This window comes from Nesoenas mayeri, assembly GCF_963082525.1.
Source record: "Nesoenas mayeri genome assembly, chromosome: 14".
Taxonomy (NCBI): Eukaryota; Metazoa; Chordata; class Aves; order Columbiformes; family Columbidae; genus Nesoenas; species Nesoenas mayeri.
In genome coordinates, this window is record NC_137556.1 from 10,026,672 (window position 1) to 10,048,162 (window position 21,491).

The 21,491-nt window shown below is 41.3% G+C and overlaps 1 protein-coding gene across 3 annotated transcripts; it reads right to left on the bottom strand.

Moving 5' to 3' along the window:
• Positions 1-3,597: 3,597 nt before the first annotated feature.
• Positions 3,598-16,847, bottom strand: LOC308045711 (UPF0461 protein C5orf24 homolog). 3 transcript variants are annotated; one of them, XM_080353166.1, is made up of 4 exons: positions 16,682-16,847; positions 7,835-8,264; positions 5,896-5,975; positions 3,598-5,057 (listed from the first exon to the last, which is right to left on the bottom strand). In XM_080353166.1, the coding sequence occupies exons 2-3, from the start codon at positions 8,259-8,261 to the stop codon at positions 5,935-5,937; spliced, it is 468 nt and encodes a 155-aa protein (XP_080209292.1). In that variant the 5' UTR covers positions 8,262-8,264; positions 16,682-16,847; the 3' UTR covers positions 3,598-5,057; positions 5,896-5,934. The 3 variants fall into 3 exon arrangements, with proteins under 3 accessions (XP_080209292.1, XP_080209291.1, XP_080209290.1); XM_080353165.1 differs by having other exon boundaries at positions 3,598-5,975; XM_080353164.1 differs by having other exon boundaries at positions 3,598-8,264.
• Between the last annotated feature and the right edge of the window lie 4,644 nt (positions 16,848-21,491).

Below are 21,491 nucleotides of genomic sequence, written 5' to 3' on the forward strand. Positions count from 1 at the left end.
TGTTCCTTAAAACTGCCAGCAGCGCACAATGGTATTTCACCAAAATTCTGCATCTGTCCAAAAGCGAGAGTTACAAACTATGAGGGTATGACCCATACACATGCATAGGGGAAAAACAAACAAACAAACAAACAAGGAAAACATTTTACATGCATAGAAATAAAACCGGGTGTCAGCTTTATTAAAAAATGGGATTTTTGCTCTTACCAGGGGACGCTTCTCCAAGTCTGTCTTTCTTGTTGCCTGGAGATCTTTTCCTTTCAAAGTCCAGTTTGCATAAGCATTGAGGGCACAGAAGTCAAAAAATACAAAACATGAGGTTTGCAGCAAAAAGGAAAACGTTTGATTTAAGCAGATGATAGAGACCAAGCTTGAAAGCAAAAGCACATGAAGGAATCCCAGCTGCTGTGGACTGGCCAGGAAAAAACTGCCCCGTTCCCAATTGTCCTTATCTTTGAGTTTGACAAAAGCAGCATTTTCAACTTTAAAATGAACTCTAGGCACATGGTTCCCAGCTCATGGCTCTGTGCCACCATCAGGGTCCTACGCTTCCCCTGGATGGGTTCAGACCTCAAGGACAAGTGATGATATTCCAGACCTTTAAAATAACAGACGGCTTCCTGGCAGCGTACCTCCAGTCCTAGCATAATATTCTTCCTACTGTAACAGCAAAAGGTTTGTGCAAGATCTTTTTCATGGCACTACTTCTACTAATGGAACACAAATGGATTCCCAAGAATTACAGGTAGTCAGGCTTTGTCGTACTCAACTCACAACAAATGCGCTGTCCCAGTGCTTACTGACTACAGAGGAGGCACATTGCTTACAATACCTGCCAGTTTTCTTGCAAAACTTTTCCGTGGCTTACATTTTTCTGATTTTTAAAGATGTCTGCTTTCAGGGAAAAGTCTACTAAAAAAAATACATTGTTTTCCATCTATTACAAAAACTTGGGCACATTAGAATAGCTTTCTCTGTTAACAAAGGAGCCAAAATTTAGCAAAGAGGAGGATTTGGCAAAACGTGAGTATTTTGTTGCACCCATGAAGAAACACCCAAACTTATTTGTGCATCTCAGATTTCTGCAGCTGAAATCCTCCAGATTTCAGTCACTCTGGGCAAACTCCTTCACGGGCAACATGGTGAGGGAAGGAACCAAAGAGGACACAGACTGGGACAAAGAAGCAACGCCAGGACCTTCGCCAAGACCAAGGTTTCCACTCGTATCATCCTGACGGCCTCACAGCTGTGACGTTCAACAGCACAACGATGAGGTAGGAGAAAACATGACGGGCCCTGAAGTCAGAAGCACAGGCTGAGGTCACACAGGGAACTTACACCTACACCTAAATGTGGGATGTGTAACTTTGTAATCTTTGTTTTCTCAATGTGGCTGCAGTTGATTATTTTAAAAGATGGCCACTTGAAGCAGTAAATACACATTTTAGTATTATGCATATCCCAAAGTAATACTCTAAGTAATCAAACTTGCACTAATTGTTACTGTCATATTTTTCACTAATTAGAACAAGCTTTTGTGGTATTAAAAAAAACTACGAAAGGCAAGATGTATTTGCCTCAGATCATTTAAACACCACTTCAGAATTCCACAACATTTTTCAGCTTCAAAGTAGTTACAAGTTGTTAACTAATGATTCCTTCCAGCAACCCTGCAAGATAAGCAGATATTTTCACCACGTTTTTACCGATAGGGAAAAGGAGACCTTACTGTCCCTAGGCTGTGCAGGGAACCTGTGTGAGAGGCAGCTCCAGAACACGGTAGCTTTTGGGCTGCCAATTATTTTCTTTAAATCTTAAACACAGAGCCACAGGTAGAACCTGAATAAAAATAGCACACAACACAAGGTGGCAAGTCAGCCCTTTACTTTTAGGCATTACAGCTTTAAATGCTGAACTGTCAAGAACAGTCTTTGTCTTGGTCCAAAACCACACTCTGTTGAGCTGGCCCATTTAATAGGTGCGATATCACTAATTCACGCTGTACTATTTGTGCTACTTTAAGAGGTTGCACCGAAGAAGTATAAAACCATAAAAATACCAGTCCAGGCCCCAGTCAAGCCCTGGTGTCTCATCATACATATAAATGAAATTATTAAAATATATTACCATCTTAAAGACTCCTTCAAGATGTCCAGCTCATATAGCTGACACCCAGCACCGAGTCTATCAGCATGAAGAAATCATGAACTGGTCCTGACAACAGAATCTGCACCGACACACCAACTGTGTGTCCAGGGAACAGACCGTGGGGCAACATTGTTGATCAGGTTATTACACGGCAGAGAACACAGCAGCCATGGCAGCAGCCAAGCAACTTCCACCACAGTTGAAAAGCCTGTGTTCTTGTACGATGTCATTTATGACCAATTTATGTATACTCACATTTTTATTACAACCAATAAAATAATCCATTTTGCTCAAGGAATCACATCCAGGAACTGATTTTTAGAGCAGGATGTAGTAGACTGTAGTCAAACTCTGTTCTGAACATATCCAGTCAACTTGAAAGCCAAATATTTACAATGACCAGAATGGCCAACAACAACAAAAGGCATCAGATGTCTTTTTCAGGTAAAAGCAACTTAGTCTGCAAAATAACTGCAATTGACATTTAAAACACTTCAGCCCTAGATGTATTCAGGGCTTTTGAAAGTATGTGGAAGAGGAAACAGAGGGTGTTGGAAGCAAGGGGAGGATGCAGACCCAGGAGTCCTGGATGCGGGTTCTGGTAGGTAGGACAGCCTGTCTTCCCCTAGAGTTATCGAAAAACCTCAGTGGGGTGGGGTGCAGAAAGAGGTTGGGTGGTGTGCAGAGCACATCTTACTAACACACATAAATTGGACTATTGTTAGAATACATGGATAAATACCTCTTATTCATCACAAAAAATGAATGATGACTATTCCATTAAAAAGTTTAGTTTGAGTAATTTGAAATCAATTTCCATGTGCAACACAGAAAAAAAGAAGCAGCTTACTATTTATATGTACACAGCTCTAACTCCTTTCCTCCCCTCTTCTCATATTTGAGTGAAATGATAAAACAATTCAGTCACTGTAGCAGCATTTTCAATCATTAAAAAATAAGCAACATTCCTCTATTTTCAAACACCTTGCAATCCATACAGGCTTTTTGCCTTAATTCAAACATATGGGACTTGCCTATGACAAGCAATTCACGTCTCACATTGAAATTCAGAAAGCAAAGTATACTGAAAGGATGTGCTTATTTATTTAATTTTGAAATCTCACAACACAGTGGCCTCCTGGCTCTCACAAATCCTGTGTGCATTTTGAAGTCCACACAGGCATGAACACACTCAGTCTATTGTAGTCAGATTCAGTTACACTTCAGGGAGGAAAGGGACAAACACAACAAGTCAAGTGAAATTTGTACAAGGTGAACCAAAATATTGCAGTGCCCATTGGAGTCACTTAAATATGACTGAGACATCAGAACAAACAGCATTTTCATGCACAAGAAAGAAGAACTAAGGTTATTGGTTTGGTAATGCTGTCAATAGGCATCTTTAGCCAGAATTTAAAAGATATTAAAAAAAGACAACAGAAAAAAAAATAGGTTTTAAAGTATTAACTTTATTAATAAATATACATCCATATGATGATGTAAATACAGATCATGAACACTACTCCATTCCCATACACATAATTGCACACGAGTAGCTCAAGTTCATGGACATAAAAACATACACAGTATCTAATCAGGCTTTTTACAGCAGAGGATTGGGTGCTGATACTAGTTATTTAATAGATTACTGTTTCCTGCAAAGTAAACCTGTGGAAAAGCCAATGATGAAAGATTAAAGTATCAGAAAGTGGTTCAAATTTCAGAATACAGATTTATCTATTTGGAAAAAAAAATCACAAGGAGAAAGGTCTAGTCTCTACTAAATTCATAAATATATTTAAGCAGTGTTAAAATATATGCATTAAAATAGAGAAGAATAAACTTCTGTGGTCAGAAATGAAGTCTGCAGTTCAAAGTATTTATGATTGTTATCAACTGTTTTAATTGTCAACTCTAAGGATAGCGTGAAACATTATTACACATGTAACAAAGAATAGCAGAGTTACAGCTAATGAAACCATCGGACGAATGACTTCACATTGCTCTGCCTTTTAAAGCTCTTCAAAAATGGGGGAGGGAGTTAAATTCTCATCTGTGTATTGTACTGTATCTGTGTACTTTGGGTATTGTAGTTCCAAGTAATTCTTTTCACAGACACATCACTTTTCACTGACAAGGCTTGGTTTCGTCCTGACTGAACTCTTAAGATCTTTCAGACAAAATAAAATATATTCATTCAGAACAGAGATCTTTAATGGCTCTTGATACTAAATCCAAGATATAAAAAACATTGCTTTCATGACAAAGCTAACTGCTGATTTTAAAAATACTACCTTTGATATCAAAGTCAGCCACTTCTGATGGTATCTGAGTTTTTTTCTGCCAAAATAGGGTGCTAGCATCTTAAATATGTCCAGTGCAAGACTTTATAATAGAAAAATTATTTGGTTTTAAAGTTTAAGTAAATTTAATCAGAAACTGAATAGCAGTTATTATATGTATATTAAACAGTGAACTGTATAGCATCATTAAGGAATAATAGCAAGCTAATACATTTTATTTATGTATAAATAAGATGTTAGAAAGTTGATAATTAAAAGAAATTATTAAAAAACAAACTTGACATGTAGATCTTCCAAACAGTGTTAACACACAACAGTGACCCTAGTTTATGAATAGCTGAATTATGATACATAAAATAAGCAATTTACCTTGCAAGTAATGTTTTCATACTATGGGGGGAAAAGACCAGTTTTCCCATTGATACTAATAAAGTTTAGGCATTAGCATGCTGTTTCAGTGTTTCTCATGGAAAGAAAAGTGTTGAAAAAAAGTACAATGTATTCTGCAGATTATACATAGGAAAAGCAGAAGTATTTGAAAATTCCATTTCTAGTTCATTTTGAATCTCTTCTTTTTTCTTCCCCTCACTGCACGGCACCAGGAAGCTATAGTCAGATATCAAATAAACCAGAATTAGGAAATGCTCAGCAGTGCATTTCTGGTCTCCTAACTAAAACTAGAGTGCCAAGCAGCCCGTTACAGACTCAGAACACTTTTCTACTTTATGTTCATAATTTCACAATTGACAACGTTAATTGTTTGTGTTTGGTTTGTTTGTTTGGTTTTTTTTCTGGGATTATATTCCATCTGATCTAATCAATAAACATGGTAATGAACAGAAACTGCTTAGATGATTTCATTAGTTCATCAGCATACTCGATACAAAATTCATTATACTAGCAGAACGGCAATACATCTGCATTATCTCCTGACACACGGCACAGCACCATCGAGTAGATGCAAAAGTGAGAAACAAAACAGGAGCAAAGAGGATCAAGGAGGAGGTAAGACGTGGAGTTTCTCCAAGGTACAGCGGTGACATGCAACACGTGTTGTTCCTTGCAGCGAGGTGCAGTTACTACATTCAGCTGAAGAGGACGGCTTTCCCAGCTGAGTTCAGGAAAGAACTTAAAGCAGTCTTTTTTTGAAAAATCATCTGATTAAAAACAGCCAATACAACACAGATCCTGAGGGTGAATTTACTCACGTTAGCATTTTGCATGTGTCGGAAGTTACATCGTTCTGAGCAAGATTGCTAAATTTCAGATTTGCGAGTTTGTTGAGGAACAGAACATATAACTGGATGTCATAGCTTCAGCATGAAGAAACTATTTTTAGTAGCAGTTTAGCTGCCGTTAGTTCATCTATCGACTAAGGAGCCGTTGAGGTTCATTGTCTTAGTTGCCAGTGCATACACAGTTCCCCCAAAACAATTCAACACACCTATTGTAAAGTACAGCATAAAGTCCAGCTCAATATGTGTTAGGCATCACTGGAACACCTGAAGGCTTGCTGCTTTTTTCCTGATAAAAAAGGTATGAAACATCTGTTTCTTAAGTTGTCATCACTGAAATCAAGAGTTCTCATCAAAATGACAGCAGGCCAGAATAGCATTTATGTTAACAAAAATTATCAGCATCATTACTCATTCAGCGCAAGCTCAATTAACCCAAATTTTTCTGCTTCCCCAAATCTGCAAACTCTATATATCCCCCCAACCAGATATTTGAAGCTACAAACTTATCATAACACCACGTTATAAGTGAAACAACTTAAATGTAAACTTACTTTCAGATGGAAAAAAAATGCTTTAATTCCAGTAAAACAAATTTAGAACAAACAATATGCAACACTGAGGACTAATTTTTTGAAGTCTAGATGAAAGTATTTTACACACACACACACTCTCTCACACTTAAAAAAACCCCACTATAGCTGAAAAATGGAACATTTCTTTTAGAAGGAGGAAAGGTTTTCGTTTGAGTCAAGAAAGGTATTTATAGTTAACCAACAACATTTTTTTTCAGCTTGTGTGCATAGATGAATTACTTTGTATCTGGGGTCTGGCAGTGCAGTAAACTGCATCCTGTTTGCACCAGCTATACAGTTTGCTTTTATTAATCATGAAAACGGTGTCCTTTGGTAGATATATAAGCTTCCATAACTTAAATATAGTATAAGTGTCAAACAACGAAATAACTCTATTTCCAGGAATATCTGGCAAAACTAAGTCTGAAAACTTGGCAACAGCATCTATTTAAAAAGTTTAATTTGTAAACATTATAGATTAATACTTTAAAAGCTATTAAACTGTCGCCACCTAAACACAGATTTTAAAGGCAAAAAAGAGTGTAAATACCTATTTACAGATTTAAGAACGTACTGTTTAATATTAACCAAGTGCATAACTACAATGAACAGTTCTTAATTTCTTATAAAATATTTCAAATTTCAAAGAATTACTTGTGGTTTGGTATAGGTACTAGTAGGCATTTCAAAATCACACAGCAGAATCCTGTAACAGCAGAACTAAAAGAACAGCTATCACCTAAAGGCAAATTAGCTTGTATTAATAAGGTGCTATGAAGCTGTAATGTGTTGTATAAATGCTCAGTTTTCTTTAATATTTTCAAAAATATTTTTGGAGCACTAGTTGAAATTGTCTTACTGCTACAACTCCAGAAACAAAAGCCACCTGAAATCAGCACTTTAAAAAAACAGCTTGAGTTTCTTTCTTTGTTTTTTAAGTATCTACTTGAGGTCTGTAGAAGCTCTTGCAGAAGTGGAAAATGTAACTTGCTGCTCCATCAATTTTTTCTTATCAAGTAAGAACTCATCTGGCTACGTTCCTTACTGTGGGACAGGTCACATCATGAACCAATAGCCAGCTAATTCTGTCCTCTTTATTTTAATTATATAATGCATGACTACACAACTAGATTTACCAGAAATTGCATGTAAAACTAGGGACATGGACATTATTTAAGTATCAACACCAAGGTACACGCATCACTTCAGACTTCCTTATAAATTATGATTTAAAGCCAACAAAAGCCCCTTTAAACCAGTGCCTCCTCAACATTGCTTTAAAAGTTACCAAATTGCACCTGTAGGCTATAGTATTCTTTGAATAAAAAGAAAATCTAGAAATTCAGACTTAGGCAAACACTACAACAAAATGTAAGAAACATGCCAAAACTCAGAGTAAAGTGGATTAGTAAGGAGTTACTAATTCGCTCCTTTCATTCATTAGGCTGTTTCATTTTGCTACTAGTTTCACCAGCAGCATGTACTCCTCTGTTATGCACCATAGGATAGGGAAAAGCTGCACCGTCACAAGTATAATTGAGATTTGCAAGCCGTGATAGAGCTTTAATGCTACCTGGAGGTCTGCCTGGGCTGACTTTGTATCCTGCTGCTTTAGTTGTACCCAAGGGTCTGCCTGGACTTGTCTTAAATCCAGCTGCTTTGGTGGTCCCCAGGGGTCGACCTGTGCTGGTTCGGTACCCTGCTGATTTGGTGGTCCCTGATGGCCTTCCACGTTTACCAGATCGGTTGAGGTTTTTCTTTTTCTTTAGTTCATCTTTTGTCTCTATATTCCTGCCACTTGTGGTCTGCAAGTGCGATTCGTTCAACGCATCTTGTCTCTGGCATGCAATCGGTTTGTGGCTGACTGCGTGGCTATATTTGCTTTGCTGTGTGGCGTACAAGTCAAACTGATCAGCAGCTCTCACGGTGTCTTCGTTAAGGCAAGAACTCTTGCCAGTCCCACAGTAAGCTGGATTGCTGCTGGCAACCGGGTGCATCATTTTCTATCAAAAATAAGAGAGACAAATATGCATCAATATATAAGAATACTACAGCATTCCAACAGTGACAAAAGCTACCTCTGTTTCTTAAAATTAGTTGAAACTACTTTGTCTATTTTTTGTAAAACACAGTAACCTTTAAATATATTTAAAAATTACAATTTTAACTATGTATTATTCAGATAGGTGTAATTAAGGAAGATTAGATTACAGCAACCAAGATAATCAGTATCCACTCACCCACCACCATTTCAAAACCCTTCTAAGAGAATCTCATCTCAATTCTAGCTGTTCTAGCTGCAAGATTAACCTATCACCTGTGAGCCAAGGAAAAACATGGTATCGCTCTCTTAACTTAGCAAATACAAGCTCCTAAATATTTCTTCTTTCTTTTCTTTTTTCTTTTTCTTAACTGCAGCAAATTAATAAGACACTAATCAGTTTTGTCATTTCTTGTCACAATTAATATGAAAGAAAGAACCAGGTAAGGCATTCAGTAAAGATGATGGTCCCATAGCTGGGAAAGAGAGGTACAAAATGAGTCTATTGCAAAGTGCAAGAAACTAGACTGCAGAAATACCACTGCTGTCCTAGTCAGAAAAGCAGGTAACAATTGCTGGCAATGCCAACTCTAACATAGGAACTTTGTGAAAAACACCACAACTCTGATTACAGACGCGCATGTTGTCACACGTCTCCAAATATTCTGGAAAACAAACGTGGCATATTGATGTCAACAACTGTTTTATAGAGCCTGCTCTTTTCATTAGACAAAACCAAGTTGAGCTGTGCTCTGTTTATTTCTTTAAACAAGAATCAAAGCCCCATCTTCAGGACAGCAGCAGGGTGACCCTCACCTGCACGTTACTGCAGGCGAACCTGCCTCCAATGGACAAACTCATCCAGCTGCTAGAAACCACATATGGTCACCGTCATAATTACAAGCAACTATTTCTGTGTAAATAGGTTATGCTTATATCCATATATCAAATCCCTGCTACATATGTACTGGCACAGAATCACAACAATTAAGAATTCTACTGGTATTCGAAAACTTTTTTAGTATTAATGCTTCTAAACACCAACTGCACAGATACTGCCTCAGATTTCTTCATAGTGGCAACACTATAAGAAGCCAGCAAGCCACTCAAGGAGCAACACAATGATAATTTCACCCATCAACTATATTGGTTCTACAATGAGATGCAAATACTCGGTTTAAGATAATAATACTTAGCCATGCTGAAGACAAGATTAAGCCCATCAATATTTGGCACATCAAAGTATTTCTGCATCCTACAGTCATGCTTAGGACAACAAGTATTTCTTCCTGTGGTAAACTGCTCTAGTAGATAGGCCTGGAAGATGTATTGTGTTTTCCCTGCAGTAGCTCTGGAATATCACCTAAAGCAACCCAGTATAAATTCTGCCATTGATTACTGCATTTATTTGGCAGTTATGAATGTCTCCTCCCAGACAGAGAAAGCACAGAGCAGAGAGTCTATTTACCCAGGAGTAAATCCCTGTGCCCTTTTCTTCTCATTACAATGGATACGTTCCCTGTTGTATACCAAATTTACTTTGGCTTGTCAAATGCACATCACAGTGTAGGCATTACTCTTGTGCAAATACATGAATATGGTTTTATGTCAAACAGTGAAATTATTACAGTAATATAGTTTAAATATGACATGGTTCTAGCAGAGATTATCTGAGTACTACAGTTCTGGTGTGTGGAATGGGCTACAGTGGAACAAATGTGAAACCACTTTTATTGCGGGTGTTGATTAGCAAACAAAACAACTAAGAATAATTAGCAAGCATGCTCTTTGCAAAAAAACAAAGGCAGTAAGCTACAGGTCAAAGAGACCAGCCAGACTTTCCTGTGCAGCAATAAAAAGGAAGCTTAAGCTTATTAGCAGTAAAAAAAAAAAAAGTTACCTTTCTTTAACCCCACTAGAATAGGGTTCACAATATCACAAAAATACCTGAGATTTTTTATGATACATAATTGCAAACATAAGGGTTCTGCTAATGTACTTTTGCTGCCAAGAGAGAAAGCCCAGTGGCTCTGAAAGGCTGTTCAACTGTTTGTGGATACACTAGAGGACACTTGGAGTGGTTAGCAGCATTCTTGTCTCAGCGCTCACTTTAAGCGCAGGAGTACTGGCTTTGGCCCCAAAAAGCTACTCCGAGCTCAACAAAGAAGGATCAGTTCAGCTGCTCAGTGTCTGAGGAACACACCAGAGCAGGGAGAAGGCACTGAATGCAGTGGAGGCCCCTGCGATTTCTCAGGAGACCAACGACTGCTCAGACTCGTTCTTCTCTATGTTATATTCTAATTCTCTGCTTTTTCTCCTCATTACTGTCACGGGAATTATTCCTACAGACACCATTCATCTTTCATGCGGAGAACCATCACAGGTACTCCCAGACAGTGACTGTATCCTGCTGTAATGGGCAAACGTTGGAGCTTCAGCATCATATGCCTGTGTTTTGTCTCCTGTAATATCCCTAAGAGCTCCTGACAAACACAAACTTTACATACAAATCCTGGCTGATGCCAGTTTACCTTCCATCTGGCAACAGCACTGGAACTGATGAAAGAAGAAAAACATACAAATCAGGAACCGTTTAAAATTTCTTACAAGAGGAAGAAGCTTAAAAAAAACCCCACAATCTTGATGGAAGAAGGCCAATGGGATGGTTTTTTTCTCTCTGCACCATTTTTCATCAAGCCAAGAAAATTGCAAGTAGTAGCCAAAGTTCGTACCCTGTGTTTTTTGATTCAAGATGTTTTTGTGAAAAATTTAAAAAAGGAAATCTGCAATTGAGCTTAATTACCCTACCATGGACATCCCCAGTGTAATTTTACTTCACATTACAGCAGGGAATGAAAGAATGCAGTGAGTCTATCTGTAGAATGGAAGCAGGTCTCTTGGCAGGGAGATACAGTATAAATGAGAATCAGTATAAAATGCAAAGCTATGCCAACTTAAAAATCATACTCTAGTTAATTGTATAGCCAAACACACACAACTTTGTGTGCTAGCACTCTCAAATAAACCCGGCCAGAAAAGTTTCCAGAGAAATAGAACTTCCTTGTTTTAAACCTGTCAATAGATACCCAAAAGATATTTGCAACGGTTTACTTAAACCAGTTTCTAAACTGATTGAACTGACTGGCTGAGTGTCTGTGGAAAAAAGTAGTTAAGATGAGGCATTGTAGTAATGAAATTTAGTTAATATCTCAAAAATATCTTTTACTGGAAAGTGGGTGTAGAGCATTTTCTGTATGGATCCTTTCCTATCTGGTAATTTATTTTTATACAACGCTGTGGAAGGGAGATGACTGGATAAGCTAGGTTTGGCAAAAAGAGAGGCAGCACTAGAGCTTCCGACACAATGAAGTGCAGAATCTCCACCACTGCTAGAAAAAAAGAAAGAAACAGGACCATCAATCCAGGACCTGCAGAGCTTTGCTGCTGTGGATTTCTGGACATGGTGAGGACCCCTTCTTTTAAAGCACGGCTGCACTGCCACTCTCCCAAGCACCTGTCAAAGTTAACCTCCCTTAGCGCTGGCCACGTGAGTGTGAAGTTTTGGGTTGCTCAGATGACAGTCAGGCTGATCAGTTAATACATAATGTATGAGGCTGCCATTATGAATTTTGGTATTTCACAGTCAAGCATGGTATTGTTTGCTTTCTTCTGCTGGGAGATGAAACAGAAACCCTACTTAGGCAATACAGATGCAGCAAAACACTTAAGAAATCTTGTTTAATTCCAGTGGTATTACAGGTTTTGGACAGAGAGAGTGCATCCTCGTATCCCTAAATACAGGTTAGCACACTGCAGAGTTCTAGCTTACAACTGCTAAGGCTTCTGCCACTGGTATGACCCATCTCTCTCTAGGCCTGAACTACACAGAAAATCCCCATTCATGTCCTGTTCACTATACAAAATTTTAGGATCCAAGCTACTCAAATGACATTACATAAAAACACCCTTTTGGGTTGTTACATGATGCTATCTTTAGATTTCAAACATCATGCCCTTTGCCTTCTTCACGGGCAGAATTTAGCTGCCAGTGTAGACAAGATAAGAACTTCGATGAGCAGAGAAAGTACACAAACCCCTCGGAACAGACACTTGGTCATTAAATATTTTATACTGAGTACTGGACCTGTGACCCATTATCTGCATTAAGCAGAATAATCAGTTCCAACATAAGAAGTGGCAACTGCTCTGGCCTCACCTCTCCAGCTTGCTTTCTGTAACTACGCCTGGTCAGCACCAAAACAGACCTGACCCAGCAAGTGCTTTCAAATTCTGGTAAAACACACTTGAATCCGAGCAAAACTGAACAAAACTGGAAGTATATCTGTATCACAGCTTTTCAAACTACGAACACCAGGAAAGGTAACCTCCTATCACCAAAAGGGACTATTTTGCTTTTAATGAGGGTTAATATATAAAACCCACTGATATTTCTGAAGTTTTCCATCACTGAGCTTGCAATAGCTTCAACTGTATTGATGGAGCAGCAGAAGGCTGTAGCAGTATATTTTCACAATCATCCAACACATACAAACTGTATGACATATTCCTTAAAATCACAAGCAGCTACAAGCATTATTTCTTGTAGCTTGCACTAGTACTCTGAATGTCACTTCTACCAATTAAAATCGCTGGATTGGAGCACAGGACCGGCTCTGTTTGAGATCTCTGCATAAAGAACGCTCTATGCCACGTACAACAGCACAGGGGCTGTAGGCCCCTGGGAATACCAAAGGGCTCATTTTCTTTGCAAGGGGAGTTTAATCAGCACATATATTTTGTTTTTCAAGATTGCAACACAGATACGGTATTGGTTCTGCTTTTCCCTCTTAGGACAGTGGGTGTGAGAAATACTTTCGTCACTTGGTGAAAAGAATGAATATCAATTTAAATGCTTTTCAAGTGTCCCTTTTATTGCCAGCTCTTTTTCTACACATTAGTTCTTGCTAAAGTAGGGCCTTACCCATTTTTTTAAAACTTAAAACTGTTTTTTTCACAATAAATACTACGTATGGAATCCTGTCAGTGGCACAACATGCATGGTAACACCTGGAACATGAACTTGAAATCTGATCTACTAAGCTGGATAACCACTTTCTTCAAAGTGTGCTTACAAAGCACATTCCACAGCTGATTGCATAATACATTTTTTCCTCATCATTTGACACTAGGTAAAATACATTAAAACCAGCCAAAATATGAGCAACAATTTCTTTACAGCAGTGACTCACTAGAGATCCTACATAACAACACGAGACTGCAAACTGAAGAGAGAACATTATTTTATGCCACCCTATCCAGTGGTGGAGTCACCATCCCTGAAGATGTTTAGAAGGTGTTTAGATGAGGTTCTCAGGGACATTGTTTAGTGCCAGCGTTGGGTTAATGGTTGGACTCAATCTTGAGAGTCTTGTCCAACCAAAATGATTCTATGATTTTGAAAACAGTTTCTTTCTCAATTATTCCTAGTGCAAAAAGACTAAGAAATTAAGACTTCCCCAAGCAATACAACAACTTACAAGTACGGTCCTTCCCCCAGTGACCCAGGGTAATTTTCTTAAATGACAGAAGGGAAGAGATATTTAGAGCAGATATACCCACTCCCTTCAAATTCCTCTTCCCCAGACGTGCCAGGCGGAGGGGGAGCCTTCCCTCGCAATGGGGCTGCAACTACTGCTCCTCACCAGAGCACTGAAACCTGGGAACATCCTTGTGCCTCCAGGAGTTCAAGTCTTTTGGCTCAGACACTCTTGGAGAAACAGTGCTCTCCAAAGCCCAATCACCAGCTTTGTATTAAAGACTGAGATCAGCTCTGCTCTCACAAAGATTAGATATCATCAGGCACTAGCTAGGGCATCAAGTAAACTGTGAACTTTTATGGATCATTCATTATTTGATTGCAAAAACAGATAAACAACTAATTGTTAGGCTCTCTAGCCTTAAAAGACAAAAAAGTCCTATCTAAGGGTGGAGTTTCACTAGATGCTAACATCAGCAAAAATGTCAGCTGACTTCTTCCCACCTCAAAATTAAGATCATGTAACCATGTAATGATGGTGCATTTGAAAGGGTTAGGACAGCTTCACAAAAATTAAGGATGATCACATCAATAACTGAATTAACTATGTACCTCTAGTTACACTGACACAATTGACAGTTTGTTTTCAGAATCAATAGAAACCACTCTTAATCTGCATTTTTTTTCTGCACAGGACAATCTTGCCCTTTCCTCTCACATTCCTGCTCCTTGTGCCAACAATAACTGTTGTGCAAGAGCAGGACAAACTAACACCAGGGACCCTACCCAGGTGAAAACTAATCCAACAAGAAAAAAAAAAAAATAACAGTTGTCTGCCATTGAGACAAGAGAAGAACAGAAACACACATTTCCATTAGAAGCAAAGAGACAGACTGAGGTCCCAGGTCTGCCTAAGCCACATTACACACTGGCTGCCACTGACTCACTCCCCCCTGGTCCCTGTTACTTAAAAGCCTAAGCAGGTCTCAAAAAAAAGATTTTTGACATCTTAATGGACTTAGAAGACTTGAATGAAGAGTATGACAAGTCCCAAACACAGCAACAGCAATGACGGTTGAGGAAAAAACCCTACAGCTGCGAACGGGGGAGTGCAGAATCAAGGTAGTCATCAGGCCAGATAGACTGGCTTAGAACAACGAGGTTGTGAAACTGCACCCTGATTATTCTGTGGTTCTGTAATTACCAGACTTCAAGGCAATCCAAATACGTGCATGAATGACAGAGCAGGTAGAGGTAGATCTTTATAAAGAAAGGATTATTAGTGTTTGTGAAATTGCCCATTCACCTCAAGGAGCTATTCCCAGGTAAGCAGGAGCAGACCTTGCCATAGCCTAGAACATCAGCTTTGAGGAGCTTATTCATATGAGGTGCTTATTCATCTCCGTGGGTGTTCTCACCCACTTGCTCTTCTCCCCAGGGAACAGACCTCGCTGTAGTCTAGAACAACAGCTCGGAGAGGTGAGAGGTGCTCATTCATCTCAGTAGGTGTTCTCACCTCCCCTCTCCTCTTTCCCTACCCTCCTCCCACAAAAGGATTTGGAAGCTTAAGAGATGGATCAAACATCTCCTTCCTGATGTGCACTTCCACGGTGTGTTTCTCTGCCACAGGACTAGGGCGAACAGCTCCAGACATCTGTCAACACACCAAACAAGCCACTGCAGTGTACTCATGCTAGACTGCAGAAAGACAAAGTCCACTTGTTGAATCTATTCAACAATGGTCAATGGACAAACATGCAGGACTTTTTTCGTTTAAGGTTGTATCTAGAACCTGAAGGATATGCACACAGAAAAAAAAAAAAAGAAGTTGTAAGAGAAACTGTGGCATCTGAAGATTGAAATAGAAATAATCCATCATTTAAGAAATATATTAACTGAGTGTTCCTCTGACTCTTTCATTTTACAAAAATAAAAACCACATGGATCAAAATAGCTGTTACTTTTGTTAGAGCGATATCCTGAGAGAAATGCATACAAATTAAGGGTGCAACCACCCACTAATTAATTACTCCAGAAGGGCTATGCACAAAAAAAAAGGATGTACTAAACTATCCGTAATTATCCACAAGAATATACACCGTTCACATGCACCATGCCAGAACGCAAAGAGGCATGGAAGGAACACAGCAGAGGCTCTTCAGGTACCCTGGCATGCAGGTGAATGAAGGCACTACATAGGTGTGCCGAGGAAATACATCCATGGCCTGTATGCAGGCATTAAGACCCCTCACACTAATACAAATATGTCCCAAGTAAAAACCCCCGCGTACCCGCTATCCCCACGCACCAGAGCGGCGGGTGCTGAAGGGAGTTCCCGATCCCCGCGCACCGCGGACAGGCCGGGCTGGGAGGGCCCAGCTCCACCTGGAGCGGCCCCGGGCCAGCTGAGGGGACAAAGGGGCAGCGCAGCCCCGTCCTGCCGCCTCAGCGTCCACCGCGGGGAGCTGGCCTCGTGTGTCACCTGTCTCCTGCGGCTGGCACGGAACAGTGCCCGGCCCAAAGCCCCGCTCGGCGCAGGCTGCGGCCGCCTCCCCGCAGCCCAGGGCACAGCCCGGCTCGGGGGGCACAGCGGGACGGGGGTGGCGATGGCGCAGCTCCCCGCCTGCGGGGCCCGGCTCCCGCACCCCAGAAGGGCTCGCAGGCGGAGCCCCCCGTGAGGAGACCGGGGGACCCCCGTCAGCGGCGGGGCAGGACGCGGCCCGCGGGGGAGGGGAGCGGAGCTTGTTCCCCTCCCCCGTCGACCGCGTCTCCATCTTGCCCGCCTGCCACCTCCCACCGCGCGGAGAAGGGGCCGGGGGACGCAGCCCCGGGCCTGCACCTACCTGAGGAGATCGGGGCGACGTGCAGGGCGGCGGGAGAGCGGGCGGTGGGTGGGAGCGAGCGGCCGCCTCCCCCACACCCCGCCGGGCGGCTGCAGGGAGCGGCGCTGCGGCGGGCGCAGGCGGGAGGGCGGGGGCGCGCTCCCGAGCGGGGACGCGCGGCGGGAACGCGCGGCGAGCGTGCGCGGGGCGGGGCCGGGCCGGGCCGGCTGCTCCCGCCTCTCAGGCGCTCTGTGCCACAGACCCGCCGCCATTTTGTCCTGCGGGCGGGAAGGCGGCGGGCAGGCACCCGGCTGAGGTGCGAGGCGCACAGAGCGCGGTGAGGCGGCTCCTCACTTTGCTGCACAGGATGAGGCAGGGCCGCCAGGCAGGCGTGCAGCAGCTTTGGGCACAGGCGAACGATCTCCATAGTCCCAGAGGTCTGTGACGGGGCCCAGGAGCAGAGGGGTTGCTGAGCAGCAGGTTCTTCTCCACCTCATGAAGAGTATGATCCACGTTTGCCTTTGCATTTGGCTCTGAAGGATAAATCGCTGATTTCTTGTACAGTAAAATACATCCTAGAATATGTTCTCTATATTTGAAATACCATAAAGGGTTTAGGGATGTTCATGAAAACGCAGGATGTTCCCACAACTATCATTTGGATGGAGAAGAATGATACCCTCCATCTCAAATGTACACATATTGCAATCCATTATAGAATAGCAAAGCTTTAGGACTGTATCAAAATGATGTATTAGGTTAGTTCTCGGCAATGACGACAGCAGCCACTTCCAATGTAACTCAGAGCTGAGTCCATGCACCATTAGCCACTTGTGTCTTACAGCAGCTGCTCCAATGAAATACTGTTGATGACTGAAGATTTTGCCCTACTTCATCCATCTACCTTATAGTTTAGTTACTGTGTTAGTACTCTTGAGCCACTGATAAACAGTAGCATATACACCTTCGATTTACAGGGTTTAAATGAACATGTAAGTCCCTACATGACTGACAACTGAAAAAGATCATCTGCATTATTCAGATGAGGTCTTAAAAAGCAAGAAAGATCAGGCAAAAAAACCCTGCAGCTTTTAAAAAAACAGCTAATTCTGTTTTTTCTAAATATTTTCCTCTCCTGCTGTTGTTTGGGGAGCTGGCTGCTGTACTCCAACCCTGTGATATTCCATTTCTATAATACTTGGAGTTCTTCAGGCCAAAAATTGCTGTGAAACATCCTGCCAAGACGATGGCTCATTTTTTGCCAGTGCTTCCTAACGTATGCAGGAATTTTCACTTGCATTATAAGAAAGCAGCAGGAAAAACAGTGTTTATTTAGCTTAATTTAGCAAATTATTCAGTTTATTTACAAACCTCATCTTTCTGCTGTTTTTTAGCTCTTTTTGGAAAGCCACTGCCAATCAAAAGCAGTAGAGTTTGATACCTCTTTGATATTTTCCTTTTAGTGTCTTAGTCTTGAGGTGATGGGAGTTAGGCTGGGCTTAGGCTCCTGATTTAGCTAGAAATCGTAATCTGAACAAAATGGAGAAGCGGTCAGGTAATAGAGAGAAGTGATCTTATAATTTGAAGTAGCAGAAGGTTCCATCCCGAGAAGCTGTGAAACCTGAATTGGGTTTGTTTGGGGGCTATGGGTGGCAAAGCAAGACCTAAACGCTTGACCTTGGAGCTGCACAAGCCTCTGTGAGGGTGCCAGGTTTGCGTGACTGCCCTGGATCGTGGTCCAGATGAGCCAACTCCAGTGCCCACTGTGCTCAAGTATTAATCTGGTAGCAAAGGGGTCCAGTTTCCTCATCTGCTCGCCGTGCTAATAAAAACAGGAACAAACAAAAGACAAATTGGTCTGCGGCTTGTCCCCAGGGCCTGCAGCACGGCTGTTACTCGGACTGTGAATCTGCTTCCCCCTTCTCTGAAGGGCGGCTTTCACTAGCAGTAGCAAATAATTATGTTCATTAGCCATAAGGTAGAAGATACAATGAAATGTTGCCCCTTCCTGCATCTGGATCACAAAGTCCTGTTTTCCGTCTTCCTCACCGGAGTTCTCATGGGTGGATCCAAATTTTCAAGGAGAGGAAGGGCCTAAAAGTACAAGTTTCTCCTTCTGCCAACACAGGAGCTTCTCACCGTCCCTCAGCTGCACAGCTGGCTGAGCAAGCCAGAATTCAGTACCGTAACTGCCACAACCTCCTCTTTCACTGTGAATTATCAGCATTCATAATTTTTACAAAGTCACTTGCTTGCTAACATGCACAAGCAGAGGAAATGGAGGTTTTAGTTAAGATTAAGAATTTTCGTAAAGCGTAACGTTTTCTTTCCTCGGCAGTTAGTTTCAGAACAGTTGCCCAGTAGCATTTATTGTTCTGAGCAGTGTGTTTGTGAAGGTGAACTTTGTACTTAAAATGGCCAAAGTATATTGGGGGATTGGACTAGATGATCTTTTGAGGTCCCTTCCAATCCCAAACATACTGTGATACGGTGATAAAATTACTTCAGAATCATATGCTCACTCCACTGTAGGTTATTAATAATTTCTTAGCACACTAGAACTACTTAGTTCTGAGATACTAATTAATTTACCTCTGCTTATGCTGGTCAACTTGAAAATTTTGTGTCTCTGATTTTGACTAAAGAAAAATATTTAAATCTGTTTCAGATGAGAAGTCTCAGAGAAGCAATGTTTGGGTGGCAATCACTCAGACTAATGGTCATTTATTTAAAAACAGTTGTTTCCCCTGTAGCTAAAATTATGAAAACAAATCTTCCTGCCTAGCATTGTATAAACATTTTACAAAATGTACATTTTGGGACAAATTTGAGTCCAGCTGTGTGCCTTTTATCTTTACATTTTTAGGTTGCTCTCCGCCTCCACTCCCCTCTGCTTCAGCCACAGTTAGCTGGAAGCCAGAATTTCTTCTGCAAATGCCTGAGCTCTAAGTACACAAACTTGTTTAAGCTGAGACCATATTTGGAAGAGATCTGGGTTAAGAAAAATAATCAAAGGAAAGTGCATTCCTGGAGCATCACGTGAGGAGGCCAGAACGCGCAGACACAGCCCAGTGCTCATGCTGGGATAAAGCGAAGGGGCTGCGCGCAACCTTCACGAGTGACTCCCTGCGAGCAGACTCATGGCAAGGGCTGGTTTTATACCAACGTTCACAGTGAGAAAAACCTCATCAGCCTATTTAAGGACATTTAGGCAAATTTAGAAAAAGGTTTTCTTATTAGAGGTGTTCAGCAATGTGCCATCAATGGCATGTGTTCATGGCAGAACATTAAAAACTAATTCTGGGAAGCTACGCAGGCTCCCTGCTCAGAGATACGTGTACCTGTCACTGTAACCCTGTCTCTAGTTTCACTGAATTAACCACCATTTCTTATAAATGTAAACACATCTGAAGGACTGAAATACCAGAATGCACTTGCTCTCCCTAACACTCTGGTATTAAGTATTATTTTAGCAAGATACCAAATCCAGCCTTCGGTGTTTGCTTTATATTCATCTATTACAACTGTGGAATTTTAGCAAAGCTTTGCTTAAAAATCTTTATTTTTTGTCTTCCACTTGGAAGACTTGAGTGAGAAAAGCTCCTACAGATGACACTTGGAGCCTCAGAATCTTTTATTCAATTAGCAGCTGTATGCACATTACCTAGACTGCACTGCTTTAATTGTACAAGTAAAATCTCAAGCAGCCAGGACAGGGAACAGCTACAGAATGTGCTGCATGGTGATCTACACTCATTATACTTTGGTTACAACTTTCACAACAATGTAAAGTAGGCCTTAAGCTGCTTAGTTAACAAAACAAAGGGTGGCAACGATGTGCAATATAGTTAGGGTAGTGTAAAATTCTGAACTGTGATTGCACATGTTTTTCATCTTGCCATGAATTCTTTTCCCCCATCTAGACACTGGATTTAGTCCTCATCTCCTGTTTTCCTGGCTAGGACACAGTGCAAAACCTCTGCTCATTTGCCCTCTCGGGCACACAGGGAGTACCTTGACATGTTACATCAGCTCTCGCATACTGACCGGCCACCACAGCCAGGTTGTCTATTAACCCCTCACAACATGGGGAGGAACATTGCTGTGCTGAATCTTCGCTGTGCCACTCTGCAGCGAGAACCAGGGAGCCACTCCCAGTGTTCACCATCTCCTCCAGATCCACAGACCTTCACGTACACCGTTCTCTGCCGCCTACAAGTGCCAGCGTCCTATTTCCTAAGAACAGAAACACCCCAAGAGTATCCTCCCTCACCACTGCCACAGCATGATGTCAGCACTGCGTTACTGCAACATAAACTCGTTCATAATCCAGAATCAAATACTTATCACTTACCCACCCAAAATACCACTCTTTGCCCAAGCACTGAAAGCATAAGGCAACCTAGAAAGCTGGCAGTGTATCTATCACTGTAGGCAGGTAACAGAACAAACACTGCTTATATGTATTGAATAAAAAACAAACAAACAAACAAAACCAGCATCCCTGTGCTCTCCCAACAACTGGTGACAGGAATCCATGCAGGGCAAGATTCCCTGGAAAGCAACCAAAGTGTGATGTTTATAAAGATCTTGCCTATAGCCATGGACACACTTGGAAAGCATCCAACATAACATCTTTCATTATTGTGTCGTCTTCTACTTTTATTATCTTGTTTCCACTTAAAAAAAAACCCAAAAAACCACAACAACTTGTGTGTTTGTTAATTTGAGAGATTTTTCTCCTCTGGCTCATGTGGACTTTGCTCCTGGTTTTGTGTATCCAACACCTTCACTGCAACTTTCTTAACTGAGCCTGAGGTGCATCTCATTA

Coding starts and splice junctions, on each gene's coding strand:
- LOC308045711 (XM_080353164.1), bottom strand. CDS start 8,261: ATGATGCACCCGGTTGCCAGCAGCAATCCAGCTTACTGTGGGACTGGC.